We start from the raw sequence: 23,973 nt of genomic DNA, 5'->3' as shown, positions 1-23,973 counted from the left end.
GGCCGTCAAAAACCTCACCCCACAGTTCAGTGACCCCCCATGCCTGTCCTCCAGCCCTCTCACAATCAATGTCTCTCCCCTTCCCTCTCTTCCCCTCCCTCTACCTGTGTGTTGTTAATGAACTTAACTAACCTGCTCTTTACATCCCAGTGTGGCTGATTGCGATGACATTTAACAGGTGTGTCTACCAACGCACGGACAATGACCTATTTTACTCAAGTAAACAGTCCATCCTTAGCCTCTCTCTCTCTCTCTCTCTCTCTCTCTCTGCCCGGCGACTAGGAGACAAGTGAGACAGTACGGGTCTCTCATTGGCCAAAAGAAACAGGAAGCCCTTCTCAACCCCCCCCCCCCCCACCCCCATCACCACACACCTGCCCTCAGGAAGTGGAATCAAAGACCCCTTTGAGAGGGTGGGCCGCAGCCGTGCTCACTGGCCGAGCGACATCGCCTTGCACCTGTGAGCGCTTGGCAGACACACCGTCCCCGTGCCGGACAAGACCGCCTCTGTCGACGGAGGGAAGCTGGCCGCCATTTTACATTCCCCGAGTCGTTTCATTTAGCTGTTTGTGAGGGGAAACACAAAAACAGGCCGCGCTGCTCACTGCTGATAAAACATTGATGAGTAGGGGGGGTGTGGGGCAGCGGCCAGGTCGTCTGTGTTGACAGGGATATTAATGAGACTGGGAGGCCCTGGCTCTGTCCAGGAGCCCAGATCTCCAGGAGTCATTACTGGAGGAGGGGGGAGGAGGAGACGGAGTGGCCCACCTTGATCCCCCCAGGACCCCGAGCTGAGGCAGGGAATTAACCCCAGGAGACGGCAAGATGGAGGCCGGCCGGGGTGTAATGGATGTCTGCCCGGTGTATGGTTGCTTGCCTGGTTAATGGGGAAGCAGTGCTGGCATGTCAGGTTTTCTGTGTGGGTGTGCGTGCATGAGTGCGTGTGAGAATCTGTGTGTGTATCCAATCAAATGAAAACGAGTATTATTGCAAACTAATGTGTATTTACGCGTGTCTGATTCTGCATGTGCATTTTTCATGTGCAGTGCTGTTTACCGGTTTGGACCGGTGTTTGCTTGTTTGGGAAGGCACCGATATGACCGACCAGGAGTGCTGGAATGTTCTCCATCTCTCCAGCACTTAAAGCATGCAACAAGCCCGGCTGGATAGCGTTTCAAGTTGGCACAGTCAAATGCAAACCCGAAGGAATTCTCTACAACGTTTTCATTTTTATTTTCCCTGAAATGCGCGTCGTCATTAGAATAACACGTCAGGAACAGTTGATTTGTTGTTTCTCTCATAAACTACTGAGTGACACTTGTAAACGCCGTGACAACGGCTTTGTCTTCATTTTCTAAACATCTCCAACTCAATAGTCCTGACAATCATTGAATCTTCCCGCAGCCATTATTATCTCCTCCAGAACAACACTGATAGGAGAGGTCTGTGTGTGCGTGTGTGTGCATGTGGGAGCGATTGAGTGAGAAAGGGAGCGAGGGAGACAGAGAGAGAGCGAGAGAGAGGTAGAGGAAGAAAGTGAGACATTAAGTCGTTAGGAGCTTCAAGCGTGCCAGAAAGATGAAGCCGTTTAGTTGCCGATGAGATTCCCTCGACCCTGATAGCCCGGTGATAGTGAAGTGACTGCGGGGGGGCTGATAGCGATAGCTCAGCTCTGCGGGAACCCAAACAAGATGAAGGTCATCATCTCACCGTGTGGCAAGAAATACCATCTGAAAGTCGATTCTGTTTTGAGTGATGTCAGGCACGTTTCACTTTTCAGTGAAACGTGTTGCAGGTGTTGCCTGCGATTGCCTCCACCTCCAACTGGATCAAGACTCATTTTGGGTACTGACATATAGAAACGCTAAAGAATTAGGAATAGCAACAGAAGCTATTTTGGACAAGATGACACTTCGACAGTGTCTTATGGTTATCGGAGTATAACACACTGTGATAGCTGTACTATCAACTGTATTTACGATACAAGGGTTTTTTTTACCAACATACAACCGCTACAAATACATAGAAAAGGTCCCTCACCCAGGGCCAACAAACACATGCTTAGTACGTCTCGTTAGTTTCAAGGTGCATTCCGACAGGTGCACCAGCCTTCACATCTAAGCTGTTGATTGGTTGATGACCAAGTTGCCCGGGGTGACCACTAGGTGCCGCTGTGTGACACACACGTTCTCCCTGGAGACAAACACTACAAAACGGTAGAAAAAGGCCTGTGTTCTCAGGGAATGACTTTTTGCAGTTGGTTTGAAAACCTCAAAACATTTGCTAGACAAAAATGTGCTACCGTTACATCACAATACAGTAGAAACTACTACACTTAAAATGCACCACCTTTTTAATACGCTACTTTAATTTAATTAATCACCTTATATGTAATGCTGTTCTTCCTTAATTTAATTAATAATTTAATGATTGCAATCAATACAGTCACACTCGGTAGGGGTGTGTGTGTATAAGGGGTGTGTATATGTGTGAAGTCATGTCTATGTGTGAACATTTCCAAGGTTGGTACTTAAAGAGTAGAGTAGTGTATATAACAGCCAAACACTGCAGTACTGAGTGTCTCATTAAAAGCGTGCTTTGATGCTACGTGGCTGTCCGGAGCTAGCGTCTCCTCGACTCCGTACCAATAGGCCCTGAGGCACAATAATTATCGTGCTTATGAAGTGACTAATTAAAAAGTGATAGAGAAGGCCAACTACACTAGTGCGGGAAATTAATGAAGCTTTGATTAAACACAGTGCAGATTCAAACCTAAGTTAAGGCAGACTTTAAGTAGCCAACTCAAAGGGAACTGCCCGGTAACATAAATAATATCGAGAATAACAGTTAATTGCATTTTTCGGGACACCCAAAGCATTTGAAACAGTGATGCATGAGTGCCAGTATGCATCAGTATGCACCAGAACTCTCCCCATAGCTGTCACAGAGGACAGGTGAGGAACCACCCTATCCAATCAGAGACCAGGGGTTGATGTGGGGGCTCTGTTGGTACAGGAGCTAGGGTGGGAATAGAGCCAGGACAGGGGTTAGGACCCCTACTCTTGCGATGGGATCTCGCGTGCCCACAGGGAGTCAGGACCTCGGTTTAACGTCTCCTCCGAAAGAAAGGAACACGCTTCTCTAGATTTAGTTGAGCTGGGAATAACCAAGGAGCTAAAAGCTAGTGGGTTTGATCCCCATTGTGCACAGCATACCTGTTAGCATCCTTGAAAAAGATGCCCAATGAAACCCTAGCCAATGGTATTGGCATTCAGTGTGCAGATTCAATGGAATGTATTTCCATTTTTGCTTCAACTCTGCTTTGCGAGGTAAAAATAGTCACTGGGACTGTTTGACACCTACTGTTGTTTCTTTGAACAGCTTTCCATTTAGGGTCGGGAGAGGCAGCTACTCTCTCTGTTGTGAAACCAAAACTCTGCATTTGCTGAGTTTTGTGGGCAATTACCCACGGTGGCGATTACAGTTCTCACCTACCGATGACTGGCATGAGGGGGGAGGGGGGGGGGGGGGGAGACGACACTAAGAAGAGAGAGCGAGGGAGGGGATGGGTGGGGGGAGAAAATACAGAAATAGTGAGAGGGAGGAAAAATAACAAAGGTAGAGAGAGATTGAGCGCAAGGGAGAAAGAGAGAGAGTTAGAGACAGAGAGAGACGTAGGCGGGCCAACAAAGGACAGAGAGACAGCAGTAGAGAGAGATAAATGGGTAGAAGAGAAGGTCAAGGAACAAAAAGTACAAAATACAGACAGACGGCAAAGCGGAGACCAACAGAGAAAAATAAATGATGGCCATGACGGAAAGATGACAGAGGGAGGGAGTTGCGAAGCGATAGAAAAGTACTGAAGGTATTCCTGGTATGTTGTCTCTCGTTTATATTCATGAGCAGTGAGGGGGGGTAGGAAGGGTCTGCAGGTAATAGAGCTGCATGATGTGTGACCCTTCTCTCAGTAAACAGGTATTATCTCAGGTGGCAGGGAGCGGGATGAGACACAACAGCACCTCATCACACTGGTCCTGTCAGGGAGAGCGCGAGAGAGAGACAGAGAGACAGAGAGACAGAGAGACAGAGAGCGAGAGAGACAGAGAGTAAGAGAAAGAGAGCGAGAGAGAGAAAAAGAAAGAGAGAGAAATAAAGAGAGAGAGAGGGAGAGAGAGAGCCAGGGGACGGATGACAGGAATAGGGGGGGTCACTGAACTGTACGGTGAGATGTTTGACAGCCGTACCGACAGCTCGTTTGAAACGTGTCAGAATGAGAGCGAGAGTGAGACAACCAATACCCCCCCCTGCCCCTTGCCTCAGAGTAATTGTTGGTGGCACTTCAATCTCAGGTTCTACAGGGGGCTGCTTTGCCAAACATTGCTCTCAGTATTTTGGGCAAACTGTTGGGCTGAACATCTGCTATCTCTTCCCTAGATTTACCAGACTGGTGAGACAGTGGGGGAAACAAAGACTAATGGGTCCAATGCTACGCCTTGCCAAGCTAGTGCAGCTAGGGCAAACACACATATGAGGTGGCCAGTGAACCCCCTGTTTCAGCTGGAATCCAACCCTATGGAGATTAAAAATAATGTTTTATCCCCATGGTTACGACCCACACAAACTTTGTGTTACTTTATGTGAACCATTGTTTAGGAGCATTTTAATGACCGATGTTGCATGTAAATCACTTCACACACCGAGGCGTTATACTTTAAGAGTCCAGGAAGCGTTACCCTCTATCGGACGCGAACATCAACATCACCCGCTGCTCAGACGGAGGTCCACACACCGACACACCCCTCGCCGCTAGTGTCCCTTTCTTGTGACATCGACAAACACACACACACGCATGCACATACAGATAAACATACAAAAACACATGCATGCACCACACAGGCATCATGCAAACACATTGGTATGCATGCATACACACACACACAAACACACAAAACTGCAGTAACACACACACACAAACGACTGCACACATACACATTAAGGACAGCACTTCTAGAGAGCATTGCTCTCCGACTGTGTAGATTTATTTTTCTCATCATATGGCCACAGCAGTCAGAGTATAAAACACACTAATAACGCCCAAAAAACTCGCTGAGTCCAGGGAGAACAGAAGAATCCTGAATGTCACACTGTTAGACAAATTAAGACCATCGTGGTATAAAGCCTGTGGGCGGGGGTAACCTTGCTGTTTGAGGGGTCTCTCTTCCTGTCTCCCAACAAGAACTCTGTCCCCCCTTCAAAACAAACCCAAGCACTGTTATTATTACCCTTGACATTTGATACCACATGCAGCCAGTGTATACAATTACAACGCCAATGTGCCTGGCAGAGACAACTCTAGCAAATGCTGCGACAAAATGGTTGCCTGAATCTCTGGATCCAGCCCAAATAATCACTGGTCTGGATGCTACAGATAATTCCAGTGATTTAGCCAGAATATCTGGTTCTAGCTAGCATATTCACTGGTCTGTATGCTGCAGATAATGCCAGCGTATTTTAGCCTTGAGAAGTGGCAGCCCGATCACTTTGGTAGCGAGGCACTGAGGAACCAAAAGAGCCCGGAGCATCAGCCAGTAGCTCAGCACTGCCCGGTGAAAAACACAGCAGAAACACAGCTAAATATTTACATGACCTTTGCTCCCTTCTCCCCTGTATGCCAAATTATTGCAACATACTTTAGCCAAACAAATAACTATCAGCCCAAACTTTGAGAGTGCATGGGCAGCGATGTGAGCAGATGCACCTTTACTTTAGTGAAATAAGCTACCATTGCTTAGGAAATTATACAATACTTGTAAGAATTAGGAAAAGGCTCTTATAGGCCATAAACAACATCTATGTATTGTTTGACCATCTAGCTGAGGTTGATTTCAACCAGATCCCAGCTCTTTAGGGATATATAAAGTACTCTCACTTGCTCTCTCTCTCTCTCTCTCTCTCTCTCTCTCTATCCATCCATCCATCCATCTATTTCTCTCTACTTGTCTTCATACTATCCGTGGATCTGGTAAGGAAAGCAGATTCCCACATAGAGCCTTCATTAGGTGCTGATTACTGCAAGACCCTCACCCTCGGGGGTCCGTAGTCTTTCGTCTTTTCGTCTTTCATCACCACAACCGAGTCACACCGAGTGTGTGTGTGTATGTGTGGGATGCTGGCAGATTCGGAGGTAAGCGTATCATCAAACAAGTGTTTGTTGTGACACTGCAGCCTTGCCGGAGTGCGTAGGCCGCTGCCCCTGCAGTGTGTTTCTTATCCTACACAGTGGGAACAAAGTCGTCTTTTTGTCTGACACCAAACGGATCTTCCTCCTCCTCCTCCTCCTCCTCAGACTGCCGTTCACCCAGGGGCGGTGTCATCTCCCCAACAGCAGCAGCAGCAGTTGCTGCTGCTGCTGTTGGGGAGATGACACCGCCCCTGGGTGAACGGCAGTCTGACTCACCGACAAGGCTGCGATGGTACTGGAGGACCGCAGCGAAGCACTCAGCCTCCTGTCTTTTAAAGGGGGGGGGGTTAGAGTGCGTGTGAGCTGGTCTCCGCCATTCCGACAACATATCTAAAACGTTCCAAGTCTGAACTGCCCTGCCTCCTGAATCCTAACTGTCGAATAAAGGCCAAATGATACGCCTGCGTTCAATAGCCGCCGTCGACGCTCCAAATCACCAACGAAGAAGCACTACTTGGCCTTCTCTCCATTTTGTTGAGGCGGAACCTTCTCGCTGGGCTATTTTCTAATACAACCCAGCGTTGTGAAATGTCTCACTTGTGTGGACGACGAATGGACTCCATTCTTGCAAAACACGCCGACAAGTCACACCGCGACCCTCCCGGTCCAGGCGGGGCGAGGGCGAGGGCGAGGGTGAGGGCGAGGGCCCCGGTGCGGCGCGTCCCCTACCTTGCAGGGCCTCCTTGGCGCGGTCCAGCTCCTCCTCCTTCTGGGCCAGCTGGACGCGCAGCTCGGCGGCCGAGAGCAGGTCGGCCGAGCAGCCCTGGGGGCTCTCCTCCAGGTCCCGGCTCAGCATGTCCTTCATCTGGCGCAGCAGGTGCACCTCCTCCTGGAGCTGGGCCACCTCCTCGCGCAGGAGCACTGGGGGGGGGGAGGAAAGAGGGGAGGGAGCGGTGAGCCGACGGACGGAGAGGTGTGGGATGGGGTAGCGGTGAGTGTTGAGGGGGTGTTCGGTCAGGGCGGGGATGATGGGGGTTCAGAAGGAGAGCAGATGGATCCCAGATAGGAGACACCACCGTCACAACAGGGAGTACCATGAATAGAAACCAGAGCAGGATAATGAACGATTTCACACAAAGTGTTACCAAGGAGTTTATGTATACTAGGTTATTGGCAAATACTGGCACACTCTGCAAACAGTCAAATAACTATCACATGGATTCAGGTTCAAAGAAAGCAGGCAGGCAATTGTATTACTTTGTCAAATATGTGTTGAAATGTACTTGCATTAGGTGGAACAATTCAATCAATAGTAAAGCAAATCATGAATAGTATGATGAATCATGAATCATGAGACATATTAGTAACCTATTTCAGGATTATGTATTCAATTCCACACAATTTCACGGCGCACCTAGTCTTGCCCTTAGTAAACCAAGACTACCCAAGCTAAGATTGCTTGGGAAGTACAGGTATATTATATAGACCATCCCAGTATCCAAGTATGCCATCCCACTAACATGTGAGAAAGAGAGCGAGAGACAGAAAAAGAGAGAGAGAAAGAGAAAGAAAGAGAGAGAGAGAGAGAGAGAGAGAGAGAGAGAGAGCGAGAGACAAAGAGAGAGAGTAAGAGAAAGAGCGAGCGATGGAAAGAAAGAGAGCACCAGAGAAAGCACCAGAGAAAGAGAGAGGGATGTATACAGATTACATCCAGTCTAAACCTGAGCCGCGGGACAGATTGACCGGCCCTGCGGCGCAGCGCTAAGTAACTGTAAGTGGTAACGGAGATGAGCGTGGAGCATCGCTGGAGGCGGGCAGCATCGATCAGCCGCGGCGAGGGTGTGTGCCGGTGCGTGAGGCACACGCGACCGTAGGCAACCGACCGAAAGGCAACGCAGGTACGAGGATGGGATCTGTCTTTGAAGTCGGGAAAAGGAAGATAGCCTCCAGCCTTGACACGCCCATGGCGGTCGTCCATGGGGGTGTGTGTATCTGGCGGTGTGGTGACAAAAGCAATGATATGGAAGCCGTACGAGATGAGGCGCAAGAAGGAGAGAAAACTAAAAAACGATCTCTTCTTTCTAAGTTATTTTTTCCTAAATATTTTGGTGTCTGGTTGGTCTTATTAAAGCTGACGTCCGCCTTCTTCGAATCACCCCAGGCTTGTTTTCCCCTACTGGCCCGGACCTTGCCGGAGGATTTCTTAAATTAAGCAGAAGATCTGCGGGCCTCCATGTTTAACGATTCTCACTGTGTGCCACGACTGTCACTTTGCTGCAGAGGGAGGCTGTTTTATTCTAATTGCTAAAAAACAGTTTCTGCTATTTTGGCCAACATTGCGGTTGAATTATCTTGTGCAAGGTTAGATAACTCCCCCTTCTCATGCCATTACAGAAACAGTGCTTGCATACTCATATTAATGCACCCCATTAGCTCAATATTCCCCTCATTAAAGTTTAAGTATCTCTTTATGATACATCCCTTCACTGGCACTATCCATGTTTCCGTAATTTTCCGGAACTAACTTAAATGTGGTTATGGACGGATGCCACCTATTACTGAGAGATGTTAAAAAGGAGGGATTATTAGCAGCAGGGTAAACAGGCCACAGTCAGAGAGCAGCGTGTCATTTCCATACTTAATGAAGCCCGTAATAGAAATTTTGTATAGTCGACTCCGACAGCTATGGTCTGAATGTGAATCCCAAAAGCAGGAGAATCAGCTAATTGTGAAAACAGCAAGGTGCTGTTTGCTGGTGCTGTAAAATATTCAGTGATAAAGCCCTCGATTTAATTATTTAGTCATTATGTAGGGCTCTATTGTGCTGGGATTGCAGACTAAGGGGGTGTAAGGTGCATTTGTGTTTATATGCTCGCAAAACGTTATCAAGTCAATATGTGTTGTACATTATCGCAATATGCTGTTTGTTAATACAAAATGCGGCTCAATGTAATTTGTGTTTTCAGGCACAGTTCATATTTAAATGTTTAAATAAGGCAATAGTGGGAAGAATGATAGCCCTTGCTGTTTGTTTGATAGTTTAGTTCAAAATCAAGAGAAAATACAAGTGTTAATGTGTCTGTTAAAGTTACAGAGCATACATATTCTCTTCTCCTAGACTTCTTCTATAACTCGACTCTACTCTATGTTAATGCAATTTACTCCCTGATACAAACAGAGGAGGTACCCTTGCATCAAGTACATAAAGTATCCCATGGACAGCACACCTTACAAGACCTACGAGAGAGTCCTCGTAAAGTAGAAGTTGGGCAGAGGAGGCGGTGCCGTCCATGGCCTCAATTCAGTACTGAGGGGACCCACCTAAGCAGATAAGCTTTCCCATTTCTAAATGGAATCCCAGTGCCCATGTGAAGTCACTCTGCTCCACTGCTTCCAAGGCTGCCTCATGCTGAGTCGCTCCGCCACACTACTCCAGATTGCTCTGGTCTCCTTAACCCCGGTTACTGCCAGACCGATCGGCATGGCTCTGGTCCCAGGCTGGGGCAGTCAGAGGGACCCTCCAGGAACCTAGGACCCAGGTTCCGGTGCCAGATTCCCCCTAACCGGCCGGCTTGGAGACAGGAGGGTGGATGGACAAGCCCTTCCCCCACAGGAGTCAGGATTGAGGGAGGACAGAGTAGGGGTGGGGTAGGATAGTATAGGGAGGGATGAGTGAAGATGGAGGGATGAATGAGGACTGGGGATGAAGGGGTAGTGGATGGAGGGGTGGGGATGAAGTGATGATGGATGAGTGGGGGTGGAGGGAGGGTGGAGGTGGTGGAGGAGGACAGATGGAAGAGGGCTGGCAGGACAGCAAAAGGAGGATTAGTGATGGAGGGAGGATGGAGGAATGAGGTTGGAGAAATGATGGAAGCTGGAGGGGTAGTCGATGGAAGTGACAGCGGTATAGGGTGGGTGGTGTTTTTGCAGGATTTTCCTGCAGGCGATTGCCATGGCTAGGTCGCTCTACATAAGACACCGGGCTGGGGGTTGGCTGGTGTGTAGGGGAAGGCTGAAGAGGAGGACCACCCATTCATCAGTGCCCACACAGGCCTGCCGGCTGGGAGCCGTTCTGTACCCAGCACTGCGGCATCCAGAATGCATTAGAAACGACACATTGACTGTTGGCTTCCTCGTAAATCACTTCCTGTGTGTCTCTTTCCAACCCTTTCTCCCCTACTCTCTCTCTCTCTCTCTCTCTCTCTCTCTCGATACAGATCCACCTTTGTACGTCATGTTCCCAATTTAATAATTTATGACTTAACCCCAAAGTGTACTTCATCAATCCGTTCCCAGAGCTAGGAGCACCAGCCACCTGTATGTCTATTCCAACCCCCTACCTGACAATAGGTTTCACGCTGTACTGTGAAGTTTTTTTTGGTTCTCGAAGGGGCTGTTCTTACTTCAGTACTTTTTATTGTGACAGCCAGGGAAATAAAGAGAGAAAGGAAAACATTCAAATAGCAGATAAGAGTGGCACTGGGATTATAACCGATGACAATAGGAGGATATTCTGGGCTGGTCTGAAAAATAGTACCAACAACTTTAACCTTAATACTGGGTAATGTAACTGCAAGGGTTTTCGACTGCCATCTGAAAGGTACTGGGTTCAATCCCCAATGTACGAACCCTGCATGCAGCCTTGAGCAAGATGCCTTAATTCTTAGCAGCTCCTTAATGACCTGTATATGAATTCACTTTTGTCACTTTTGGTAAAACCATCTTCCAAATGACAAAATATAGTATATATTATAGTAAAAGGTCTGGTAAAATCTAAAAACAACCCACATAATATATTTAAGACACACATCAACACGCTTCTCTCTGGTTGATAATAAATCTAGGGCTAGCCTTGCCTTCCACACCACCTGTTCCGGCCTGGCTAGAGCTGCCAGCTAATGCTCGCTAGCACAGCTGCCAAGGACAGCACATCCAGCTCCACACATAGTCATGTGGCGGCACGATCGCACCACCACCAACCTATCTACACGCAAATCATCTGAGATGCACAGGTTGGTTTGACTTGAGCTTGGCTGGAGACACTATTTACCCTGTCAGGTGAGCCAGGCCGAATTAAGAATAGAAATGTTGATGTTGTAACATAGCCTCTGGGAGAGAGCCATGGTCCTTTTAATGTGTCGCTGTTAGGTTGAATCAGTTTTTTTAAATTCCCCCTCGAAGTTACAGTGATGCATTACATTTAGTTTATCATTGAGGGCATAGCATACGCTTTTATACATCCATCGCTGTCGATACAGTAAAGATGTTCATATAGACAAGTTGCAAGCACTTACAATTGCTCGGTTATCATGCATGATGAAACTAAAGTAGGACCTATATGAACGACAGACATCTACGCAATGCAGCCTTCCTGAAACGGTCATGAAATGCAGCGTCCGAGTATGAATGTGATGCTCTGGTGAAATGCCTTTGAGCTGCAAAGCGACACACTGAATGTTTCACCTCCATCTCATCTCCCGACCAACATTCACTCAGTGTCCACTCAGTAAAGAGATGTCCCCCGAGCCTCCACAAAGAGTGGGACAATCACGGTTAATAACCACAACGGTTTCTCGTTCACCACCTGCCTGTGATTAAAGCTAAATGGCTCCAACGCACTTTGAGATCATGCTATGGCCTTGCTATGGGGGGGGGGGGGGTCCTCAGTGACAGCATCCAGGAAGAAAAAATGATTTCCAACTGCTCTTGGGAGAAAACATTTATTTCGCCCCTGTAATAGAAACAAAATTGGAGCCAATGGTGCGAGAAAAAAAGAAGAGGAAAAATGGCCAATTACTTTATGAAAGCCAATTCACTGTCTGCCCCCTGTTAGCCCTCCGCCCCCCCACAGCCTCAGCCCGCCTCAACTCGATCAGTCATAGCAATTAATCTGCAAATGATCGGCCATGAGTAAATTATATTTCATAATATCTGTAAGCATCGGTTCGGCCCCTTTACGACTGCCTATGTAACCACCTGTCAATATGATGCTTTGTCTGTCTGTCAATCCCTCTCCCTCTCCCTCTTTCTGCCTCTCTATCTCTTACTCTCTCCAGCCACCAGCCATCAAGTCTCCAGCCATCTCAAACGCTATTTCCCTCTCAGCAACCACCAGTAAGAAAGCTAAAAAATGCACCAACCTCCTCCTCCTCCTCCTCCTCTTCCTTAATGGACCAGCGATGTGCCAGCCATGTGCCGGCCCTGTGCCGGTGATGTGCCAGCGCGCTCAGTGGCCAAGAGGCATCTGAGATTGGACCTGGCCGGCGCGACGGCGGAGGGCCGAGAATTGATAGCAAACGACAGCAACGTTTTCTCTCGGGGGGAGAAGAATTTTAGATTGTCTCCCGCTCTCTCTCTCCATTGCCCTCTTTGGCGAGAAAAGGGATGGAGGGTAGGAGGCAGCGAGGGAGGGACTGTGAGAGTGACAGTGGTCAGGGGTGGGGGGTTGGGGTTCCATTATCTTTGGCCTGTTATGGGAGACAAAATCAATTAACAGCTTGATTGTTCCCACAGTCCTGCATCAGGAAGGCTGTGTGAGAGGGGGGTTGGGGGTTGGGGGGAAGGTCCGCTGTGTGCGGGGAGGAATCCAATAGCGCGTTGAGCAGCTCTGGAAGAGCCCCCTGCTAATCCATCAGATGCTATCGAAACGATGACCGCTCTGCACCCCCAGCAGCAGGGCCCATAACTCAGAGGGGCTTAAGAGCCGCGAAAAAGTCCCCGCCGTTATTCTGAGAAATAGTCAACGGAGAGCCGTGACAATAAGTACACTGGTCAGGGCTGCGGTCTGCCATATCATCATCGTATTGTTTCTCTAGATGTCTGAATTTGGTGGTTGTTTTGTGTGCTTATGTCTCTGATGCTATGGATATATGGATATATGGATATATGTCAGCGTAATTTACGATAAATAGACAAGGAAGAAAAAAACAATATACAGGGTCATTGAACATCTCCCAGAAAAAGAAAAGTACAGGCAAACAGGAAGAGAATGTGCATCGATAAAAAGGGCAGAAATACAGGAGCTGGAGCTCTAAACACTCCGGCCACATTGAGTCCAATCTACAGAAGACCCTAATGGAGGAATCTGGGCTGAGCAGCCATGATGGCGGCAGAAGAGAAGTGAACATAGAAAGAGAGTGAAAGAGAACGGTGGAAGGACAGTCTAGTTGTTTGAACCGTTTGGCTTTGAGCGCCAACATCTGCAAAACCCCTAGCTGCCTATTAATGACTCATATTACTGTAAGTTTACTGACTAAGCAGTAAATAAAAGTGATTGCCAAGAAGGAATGGGCAGGAATGCAGTTTGAAAGAAAAACAGGCGTTTTTTGACAGGAGGAGTCAGCCCACATGCTTCTGTTTGTTTTGGACTTGGCACCGTAAGACAGGTCCTCCTGGCGTAACAATATTCAAACAGGCAGGCATGCAGAACTCATTAAGAAATGATCATGGCCTGTTAAAAGCCGGGAGGGCATTCTTTTGAAGCATCATTCAGTTTATTACTCTGCGCCTTTTACAACTGCATTCTGATTGAGAATGCAAGGACACAACAAACTAGTTTTTTTGTCTCCCAGGCTCAATGTTAGATCTGTGGGGACCAATGCGTTGGAAGTCTTCCCTAGGAGAGAGTGAGAGCGTTGGAGAGAAGGAGGCAAAGCAGGGTGAGCAGAGACCCATTAGAAGCATTTAAAAATATTTCTCAAAAACCTTCAGAACAGATACACGAGATACATAATCGCCATTCAGATCTTTAGTGAAAAACCATAAATGTTGAGTAAACTTCTCAATAGTCGTTATCTAATAGTTGTCAAGAACAGCCACATCTAGTGAACCCATCCAGACCTCCTGATACACAGCAACCCCAGACAAAACAGACAACAACCTCACCCCATAGACTACATGATGATTAGCTATTGATCACTGTCTGTTCTTTCAGGAAGCAGGCGTACAATCCATGGCCTATATCTGATCAGTCAGCCAAGAGGGGATTAACAAGCCTCCATGTTTTGGTCTGGGATTTAGAAATGGTAATGGGCGAATGGTATTCCAGTTCAATGAGCATTCATATTCACCAGGGTCTAATCTCAGCATAACCACAATACAAGCATAGACAGAGTCTGCTGAATTACTGCCTCCTGGGGTGGCTGTGGTGGCTAACCTGAATTGATTACGATTAATTACCGAATTACTTTTTGGCCCGTGGTGGTAAAAAAAAACTCAGCTAAGGCCAGGGTGTATTAGGTAATGTAGGCTATTTATACTTTTACAGTCATTATGAAGTAAATTAATCTTTGGTATTATTACGTTTGGAAAGAGGCCCTAGAGAGATTCCGCTAAATACATGCGTGTTAACCATGTGTTTCAGGTGCCATATGGCACATAGAATGACGCACGGCATTCACATACAACTGCAGTGTGTGAATGTTCAGATATGAGTACAGCACAGCCTACTTAGATACATAGTTAATGAGTGACACACACATACATACATACATACATACATACATACATACATACAGGCACTGAGGGGTGAGCTTCTGCCAAACGACTTCACGCTCATCCAGATCACCTTATGCTTCATGAAGCCTCTCACACACACACACACACACACACACACACACACACACACACACACACACACACACACACACACACACACACACACACACACACAGAGTTCTGGACTCTGGACCGTCGACGGCGCGTCCATCAGAGGCACGACGCTTGGCGGCGGTTGAGCTCAGACTACTGATGAGGTCGCTCTACTGAGTCCGCTCCGTCTCAAGATGCCCCCTCACCGGGTTGCCCCGCCGATAAGCATAAACAAAACAATCTGCCGGCGACGCCAGAGGAGGGGATGGAGGCGAGCGTGAGGAAAATAACTAAAGGGAAGAAGAAGACAAACAAAAACACGGGCGCGAGATGAAACACGGCGGGACATTGCTCAGAGAAATGTAATGTTCGGTGATGAGGGAGGATTGGGATTTGCGATGACAAAGCAGGTCCCCAAACAGGAAACAGTCATCGCTAGTGACATCGATGACTAGGTTGGGTTAAGGAAGCTTTGGTTCATAGCTCAGCGTATATGAGGCTTAAGATCAGCTCCTTGAATAGACTTAAGTAAAACAATCAAATCTTTTTTCTTCTTCTTTGCATTCAAGCCACGAGAAGGATCACGTCGATGGAGGTGACGATCGCTCCCAGCTGAAAAAGGCCCCATCCAGACAGATCTCCAATCGAAGCATCACGGATAGCTGTAATCCTATGCTGAGCCCGTTTCATGCTTCACGCCTCTGGGGCAATGGGGGTCTGAGGACAGTGAGACTGTGAGCAAATATCTGATCATCTGGGCATGTAGTTAGCTATCACACATTCCAGTCCGATCTGGGACCCCATCAGGGCCTAACATCCCTCCATCAGAAGCTGTCTGTAGATAGCATCATCACATGGAGCCCGCGGTTTGAAATAACAGTGAGTGCTTGGGACTTAAGAGGAGATTAGCATCCAGCAAACGGTGAGCAAACATCACGGTGACTTGAGTGGGGGTAATTTAAGGTATTTTATGAGACATTCCTGTCTTTGTTCAGTGTTATGTAACCAACTCCGATTTTTTTCTTTTTGTTCAATGTCTCAACTTGCTTCATTTTTTACATGATAATCCATCCATACAACCTGCTGAGATTTTAAGCCCGTCTCCCAGTTATGGCTAGTGTACGGACAAACAGTGGGATTATAGCCGAGGACACAGATGGGCTGAGATACTGACATCGCAAGCCATTGTGATCGTCCTATTCTAAAAAAACAGAGTATCGGGCAGCTAACAGCAGCTAACACACAGAAGGTCAAGAGATTCATTCTTTGTTAGGTCAGCAATTTTGTCATTTTAATTAAGGTCCCATTGTGAATAGGAGGAATAAATCAGACATTTACACTCTGTTAATGTAGCAGACGTTTCAGCCTTACAAGTGAGGCTGACTGCAATGGATTTGTAGAACAAATAATGAAGAAGCTATTAACTGAAGTATTGCAAGACCAGAGCAAGAAATGCAACCAGACATTAGTACAGGATAGCTCTGGTCTTGGGCTTAAATTAATGGATGAATGGATTGTTGGATCAATGATTGGATTAATTGATGGATTGCTCGATGATTGAATGGATTGAAGAATAGCAGAAGGATAATGGATGGCTAGAAAGAAACAAAGCCACCTGCCAGTAAAGTGGCAGGTGGCTTCCAACATGATTAAGGGTTGGACTACATGTGTTGTTCACCAGTGATTATGTTGATGGCTGGAATGGCAAGTGTCAGTGTCTCAGAATGTTATCGATCAAAAGTGTTCACATAATTAGTTGCAATTTAGTACATTTTGAACTTTGATCGACAATGCTGGGAGTAGAGTTCCAAGAGTTTGGGACTCTAATGGAAAAAGCTGATCTACCAAACTCAGAGCCCCTGTGTTGCACAACACAGATATCTCTGGTGCTGGAGGAGCTTGTTTGCCTGATGTTGTCTGAAAACAATGAAACTAATTCTTTCAGAGGGGGAGGAGTAGGATTATGGATACATTTGTACATTCAATAGGTGTTTGCATAATTAAGCAAATTATCAAAGGTTAGAAGGTTATACTTGGAAATTATAGTTGATGATAGTGATGATATCCAACTGGCTTTTTGTCCAGGACCTTCAAGGTATATATATGTACAAACTGTACATTGGCTTGATAATGTTTCCTTCCCGCCTGGGACCATGTGGCAATAGAGCATGGAGGTGTGCAAAATGTATAGAGTGCATTAACAACTTGGCAGGCAGCATCTTTTGATAATTAGCTCCTGATACATTTTTTAATTTCTGAGGTTCATTTTGACTGAGCTAATTACCGTTTTCACATGCTTTTCAAAGGTCAGGTATGAATCAATGATGATAATATCTGGGAGAAATGGGAGCTTTTCCCCGGTAACAAGGTTATCAGTATGATGGACCACCTACTTGCGGATTGAGAAATACACGCTCAGGCCGTGGTGATCCAATATTTACACAGAGGGTTAGAGGGGCCAGCACTAATGGCACAAAGGTTCCCAGAGTAGAGGAGGAAGGTTGGTGCTAAAAACTCATTTCGCAGCCACTTATCTCAGACTTGACCCAGGGCAGGCCGGGTCGCAATGCTAAATAAGCAATTAGCAGACCCTTTTATCAGCAAAAGCACCTCATAGTGAATACAGATGCACCTCATTAAGGAACAGATAGGGGTCAGGGGGCTATCTTGCTCAAGGGTGCCAAGCAGTAGTGGTGCGGCATTAGAAATCAAACCCAGTACCTTTTGCGAGTTGAACACCCTATGTAGTACACTCACCTGAGCATGGATAGTCCAGGAATTAGTATTATAACTCAAAGAATTCAATAAAAAAATTCTTTAGGTTCCTTTTAATTTGATTGATGGTTGTGTTTCTTAGGTTTTGCGGAGGACCAGTGTTTAGCACACAAGCCAGAACAGGACAAATGGGTCATTTGTATTTCTCTCTGGTATAAGTGTCAGCTAAGTGACTACGTTATCTTTTAATTATCTATTAACCAACATGTTTGTGATTGCACCATGTAAGTTGAACAGTGGTAGCTGTCATATATTATAGAAATATACTACCACTAATAGCATACCATAATGAGTATACATCTATTTCAATACCAGGTTATAAGTTTGAGTATATTTGAGTATATGCATTCATATCTTGAGAGTGTGCTTGTGTGCGTGTGTGTGCGCTTGATATCAGTGATAAAGTGTGTGTTTAGCTTAGACGTGACCTGTATTATCTAAGACTAGCAGGGGTAGTTATTTATAGGCCAGGTCAAACGTGAGCCCAGTCATGGAGTCACCACAGATATTTCATCACGACGCCCTGCTTGGCTCTACACACAGAGACACACTTCACAGACGGACACGTCTCTTTATTGCTCTCAATCTCTCTCTGCCACCGATGAATCTCTCTCCACTCTGCTCTCTCAATCTCCCTGACTGCTGTTCTCTTCTATCCTTTTATCTGTGACAACAGATTGAAAAATATTTTTTTCTGTCATTACAGACAACAAATTAAATAGACCAGACCTATTTTTTCATGGGGATAATTTGGCAGAGGAATGGCGTGCTTTGAATTGTCAGGCCAGGAATAAAAACATCATTCTGACACATTGGCGTTTCTAAAGAGACTACCGGTTGCTGCAGCTGAAGCTGACAAGGACAAGGAGACGGCCGGGACTGAGACAAAGGGAGTTGATGTTGAAATTAGGTTTATAGAGCTGAAGGAGGGTTTTATTCAGGTGTTATTCAGTAATGCTTCAGGATCCAGTTCCCAGTGACCCAGCCGTCATCTGCGACAATGAGCAATTACACACCTGGCTCCGCCACTCTGATAATTACTGCATCACACTGGACACAATGTGCTCATTTAGACGAAAACACTGACACACACATCTGCGAACATGCACTCGCGCACACACACACACACACACACACACACACACACACACACACACACACTATAAAAGAGATATAGGGCTATGTGTAAAAAACATACGCACAAGACAAAGACGCACTCAGCCATGCATGCACGTTCACTGTTAGTGGATATCGAACAGCCGGCAGAAGGTTGTTGTGTTAAAAGACACACCTTGTTCCCCTGCCTACCCTGACAACACACACATATCCACACACACCCTCTCAAACGCACACACACACATACACACACACACACTTGAACAGCCCCCGCGTTGCAACCACTTATAGGACACAACAGATATCCAGTAACACCACAGTCTAAAGACATACAATACAGCATATGGACCAAAACGATAATATTATACCTACCCACAGGAGACTAAGTTCTGGCAGGCATTGAGTCTCGCTATTCATATAACTTTTACACTTCATTTGAACTCACTAATTTATGTTGTCATCTTTCTCCAGCTGAGTTGCAAACATCGACAGCAATTCATTTGCTGCCAAAACACTTGGCAGTTCAATTGCTTCAGACCAGAGATGAGGCTGTTACTGATGTTTGAATGGATGCAGCGTTTAGTCACACGTTAATGCATGTCTATGTTAAAATGGCAACAGGGGTAAAAACACTACTGCCAATCATTGGGTTCCTATTTTGTGCTGTTTGCATCATGAGTTAAATCCCAGTTCCGGGAAAGGTTCTGAAATCAACCCGTTCAATGACTCTCACAAAACAATTCCTATGAAAAAAGATATACAGCAATACAGTGACAGAGTAGAGGTCTTATCTTACTCCCATACCTCTGCCCTAACAATGGCTGATAAAGTGAGAGATGCTTTGAATAGGAATTTGATTTGTAAAGAGCTCACAGGTACACATACCAGGTAGCAGATACAAGTAGGTGTACTTGCAGAGATAAGTTCTATGTTGGTTTGATTGTTTGTTTTGCCCTGACAGCATGAATTGTGTCAAGAGGACCGCGCCTTAGGCTGACCAAGACACACACACACACACACACGCAAACACACACACGCACACACACACACACACACACAGAAGGTTAACTGCTTAAAAGCTGAAACTCCTTGGGTTTAAACAGGACCTTTGCTCTGTTTGATTTGGGTAATCAGTACTTCATTTCTAGCATCCAATCAGACGGCTTGTACCAAAGTATCAATTATGTACCGATAGAAATAAAAAAAAGTAGAAGAATTAGAACCATTGTGGTTCTAATTCTAAAAATGGTTGTTCTGTCGAGGGAAGGGCTAGGCAGTTTGCCAACTTTGTCGTGTCAGATGTAAATAAGGGGTCATCTTTCCACCCCCACCCAGAGGCCAGTGTTTGCCTTTGACAACGTTGTGACCTCCTGTCCCGGACAGCCACTCTTCTTTATGTAAATCCCCCCCGAAAACAAGCAACCCCCGCTGTTACTTTGAAGCTCAAACTTTATTGCGTCCTCTGGTTCAGGGTTGACGGTGCTTTTGTAGAGCTGGAGCCAAACGAACGTTTAGAGATGGTACTCTGTCTCTAATGGTCTAGGGGCAACTACGCCTGAGTCAATGTGACCTTTGACCTCCGTTGTTGGCAGTTTTCTTTCAGCCCAGGGGTGAAGTGCAGGTGCACCAGCAGTAGCGTGTAAAGATTGTCAAACAAGGGTTCTCCCCCCCCCCCCTATGGTTTTCTATGTGGTGGGCTACTCCCTGTGACGGTTATCAGTTTGAACACAGAACCAAGAACTTAAAACCCCAAAGAATCATGTTTCGATGACGAAATATGGACTGGGCTCTATTACAGCATGCCACCCTGATGTTTGCACAACATGACATAATATTGGCTTACTGATTCATTCGGCGCCATAAAACACACTTTGAAGACAAACACATAAAGGGAACTATGGGAAGCTGGAAAGCGGAAGTTCAGACATCCCTTGGGCCCTACCATTCCCTGACTAGTGGCTCTGGTAAAAGTAAAACTGGCAACAGGTGATTTAATGAACGCGTCCGCTAATAACGGCCCATGCAGTATAATGAGTGTGAAGCAGTACTTCCGCAGCAGTGTTTTTATCCTCCTCTAATGGAGGGCTCTGTCCCTGAACGCATATGAACTGTGAGTTCTAAATCCGACCCGAGAGCGTCATGGAGAAAAGCTTCAACCTCGCAAAAAACAACCCGAGGGAACAGAAACCACACCGACGCGTGCAGTTCATCCACCTTAAGTGAGCCTGAAACACCAGCTCAACTGTGAGGCCGACCACAACACTGTAGTAGAAATGCCTTCTGGGGACCCCCGCTGTGCTGTGAGAAACCGGTGTCTAAAGCCCTAGAGGCTCTCTCTCTCATGCCCCTGATAGTGACAGCCGTGTTCTCTAGGCCAGCGTGGGTTAAAGTCTGCCAACGCTTCGCCACCATGACGGATGGCTTGACACACACACACAGCCTCATTCATTAACCCAGCTGAGACACCTGACTCCATGCTCTACCTGCGCACACAGAACACACACACACACAATCTGCTGTTGCTCCTCACTCTTACATTCACCACTGCAATATTTGTCCCTGGTTGGGAACCATGTTTCTCATTGCCTCTTTGTTTACCCACTTTCGTAGCTTCCCAAGTTTGAAAAACCTCCAGGAGTCGGATTAACCTCCCCCCCCCCCCCCCCCCCCCACACACACACACACATAACCACCCGTTGGTTCTTCAGTCTCTGTACTCACCGGGTTTCCCCTCCTCCGTGTCGGGCTTCATGTCCCCCCGAGAAGAAGAGGAGGAGGAGGAGGAGATCAGGCTGGGGGAGTCCAGGGTCTGAGGGAGCATTCACATCAGAGCCGAGACCCCGCGTCACAACAAAACCTTCTCCCTCTAGGAGAGCCGCCGGTCCATGGAGAAGGGAGCAGCGCTCTGCTGAAGCGGCGCAATCCAGGAAATGTGACCGATGCGGACCTACCTCTCTCTCTCTCTCTCTCTCTCTCTCCTACTCCCTCTCTCTGTTTACCTGTTCAAGGCGACTCCCACGGGTTTGAAACCACAGTGCTCTCTCTATCTCTCTCTCTGTCTCTCTCTCTCTGTCTCTACCCCGACACAGCGGTTGTCTGTATAGACGGGAGGAGCTGTCACTCGTTTTCCCACATTATTCAAATGCAAACACACACACAAACACACCCACATGAGTACAGGGCAGGGGGAGGAGCTATGTCAAGGTACGCGCCCTGCAGGTGTGTGTGTGTGTGTGTGTGTGTGTGTGTGTGTGTGTGTGTGTGCTCTTCTCATGTTCAAACAGTGACTGGCCATCCATCCAGCTGTTGTCCTGCCCAGTGGTTCTTTTCAGAAACCAAATATCGTGCAGCAATAGAAGCAACCTGTTTACACTGTTTAAAACATTGGTCAATGGAAATGCTATCTGATAACATTAACGTGCAAGAGAGTCTCGCTCATTCATTCATAGAAAACACTACAGAAACTGTACCTCAACTGAAGAAAGAAAGGAAATACATAAGGGGGAATATGCTGAGTAATGAACACTGACGGTGACTGAAACTCAACTTGAGTGTGGGGTTGACTTGAACTTCCTGCTCTGTATTCTTGACGGGCCGGTTAGCTGATAGGTTGGGGGGGGGGGGGTATTCAAGAACCAACTCTGAGCCAAACGTAATTAATAGAAGCCCAGCCCCCCAACAGCCAATATGGACGTGGGTTTACAGATCATGTGGGATGAAACCAGGATATTGACTAACGATTTAGTGGATTAAAAGTGCAGATCCTCTTAAAAATGTAATAAACCGATGCAGTTTAACTTTTCCTGGGAAAACAGCCCCTTTATTGAACTCCAGATTCACTTCATCTCACTCTGTGCGTGACTCTGGCCAGTGTGTTTTCTCAAGGGTTGCAAAAAGTCAACAAATCCAGCAGATGGGCAAAATGCTTGGCTTTTTTAAACTTTCGAGGGCCTAAATAACGGAATCAATATAAATCACAAGAGCTCGCAGAGAGTGAGGGCAGACACGCACACACAACAAAGCTAATTGCCACCACCATCTGTTTTGTGTTCGGTTGGCTTTTGTTGCAGTGAGAACTCAACAATGCGATGCGAGGATGCGTAGCGTTTTTACCCTTGCGCCATGGACCACTGTGTTGCAACAAACAACACAGTTTGGTGTGTATTGCGGTCAACGTGTCTTGCCTCTGAACTCAGGTAAGCCCCTCTGACCAATACATTTACATTTACATTTGGGGCATTTAGCAGACGCTTTTATCCAATATATATTGCTGTCGCTACATCAAGGATATTCATAGAACCAAGTGCCAAGCACCAACAATGGTTAGGTTAACCCATTCCCTGTATACAACAAAGAAGAACCAGTACGTACAACACACAATAGGTGCGTAAGAGGGGTGGGGGGGAGGTAAAGGGGAGGCTATGCAGAGTCTCAGTGATAATTCATCATCATCATCATCATCATCCTCATCCTCATTGTCATCATCCTCACTGTGATGACAGGTGCATCTTTAGTGGCAGACAGACCTGATAGTCCAGTGGCTCCCAGCAAGAGGGTACTGTGTGGGAACCCCAATGTCCCCGGTCCTGCTGTGGGCCTCCTCGAGCCAGACACCCCCCATCCCCAACCGGCTCATGAATGATTTGCACACAAACTAAAATATACACTGTAAGCCGCTTAGGATTAAAGCACTGTCTAAATGACTAAATAGTCAATTGTACAACAACAACAACAACAACAACGGCCAGTGGCCCGAACGCCAAAGTATGAGTACTTCAATGGGAGTTCTGGTAAAGGGCTGATACTGAAGTGCTGCGGTACCGGCCCTAGAGCCCCATCCAGCAAAGCCCAGTGTGTCTTTGCTGGTGTTGTGCACTTTCCTACTTCACTGTCAAAATTGTCAGTCACCGTTGAGTCGACCGGCGCACACTCGAGCAAACCAGCACCGTTTCAGCAGATCTCCTCGACGGCGGGAGTCCCTCTCTGTTCACAATGCTCGCCAAGCAAGGCCTTGCTCTCCGCTGTGAGGGGAGGGAGAGCAGACACTGACCAGACCACACCAGGTCTGACCGTCTAGAGCCGACACTCACCCTGCACACAGGAAGATACAGACCCAGACACACACACACGCACGCACGCACGCACACACACACACACAGGGGCACACGACTAAATGCACACACTGACACAAACACACACATACACACATGATAAAATGTGCACAAGCGCACACACAGAAAACACTCACACATGCAAACAGATGCACACACACACACACACACACAAAGACCAACAGCCCAGCCAAACAGATA

The 23,973-nt window shown here is 46.9% G+C and overlaps 1 protein-coding gene across 1 annotated transcript in view; it reads right to left on the bottom strand.

Annotated features, from left to right (window-relative positions):
- The window catches only part of kazna (kazrin, periplakin interacting protein a), a 43,065-nt gene extending 21,366 nt beyond the window's left edge, over window positions 1–21,699 (bottom strand). The window contains exons 1-2 of the mRNA XM_079742541.1: window positions 21,383–21,699; window positions 6,911–7,102 (exon numbers count right to left, since the gene is read on the bottom strand). Of these exons, the coding sequence (XP_079598667.1) occupies window positions 6,911–7,102; window positions 21,383–21,482 (292 nt within the window). The 5' untranslated portion in view covers window positions 21,483–21,699. The remainder of the gene's footprint in view (window positions 1–6,910; window positions 7,103–21,382) is intronic.
- Window positions 21,700–23,973: the final 2,274 nt, after the last annotated feature.

The sequence above is a fragment of the Pollachius pollachius genome (genome assembly GCF_949987615.1).
Source record: "Pollachius pollachius genome assembly, chromosome: 8".
NCBI classification, from domain to species: domain Eukaryota; kingdom Metazoa; phylum Chordata; class Actinopteri; order Gadiformes; family Gadidae; genus Pollachius; species Pollachius pollachius.
Note: the sequence above shows the minus strand (reverse complement) of the source record. Positions and strands in the feature narration are given on the sequence as shown.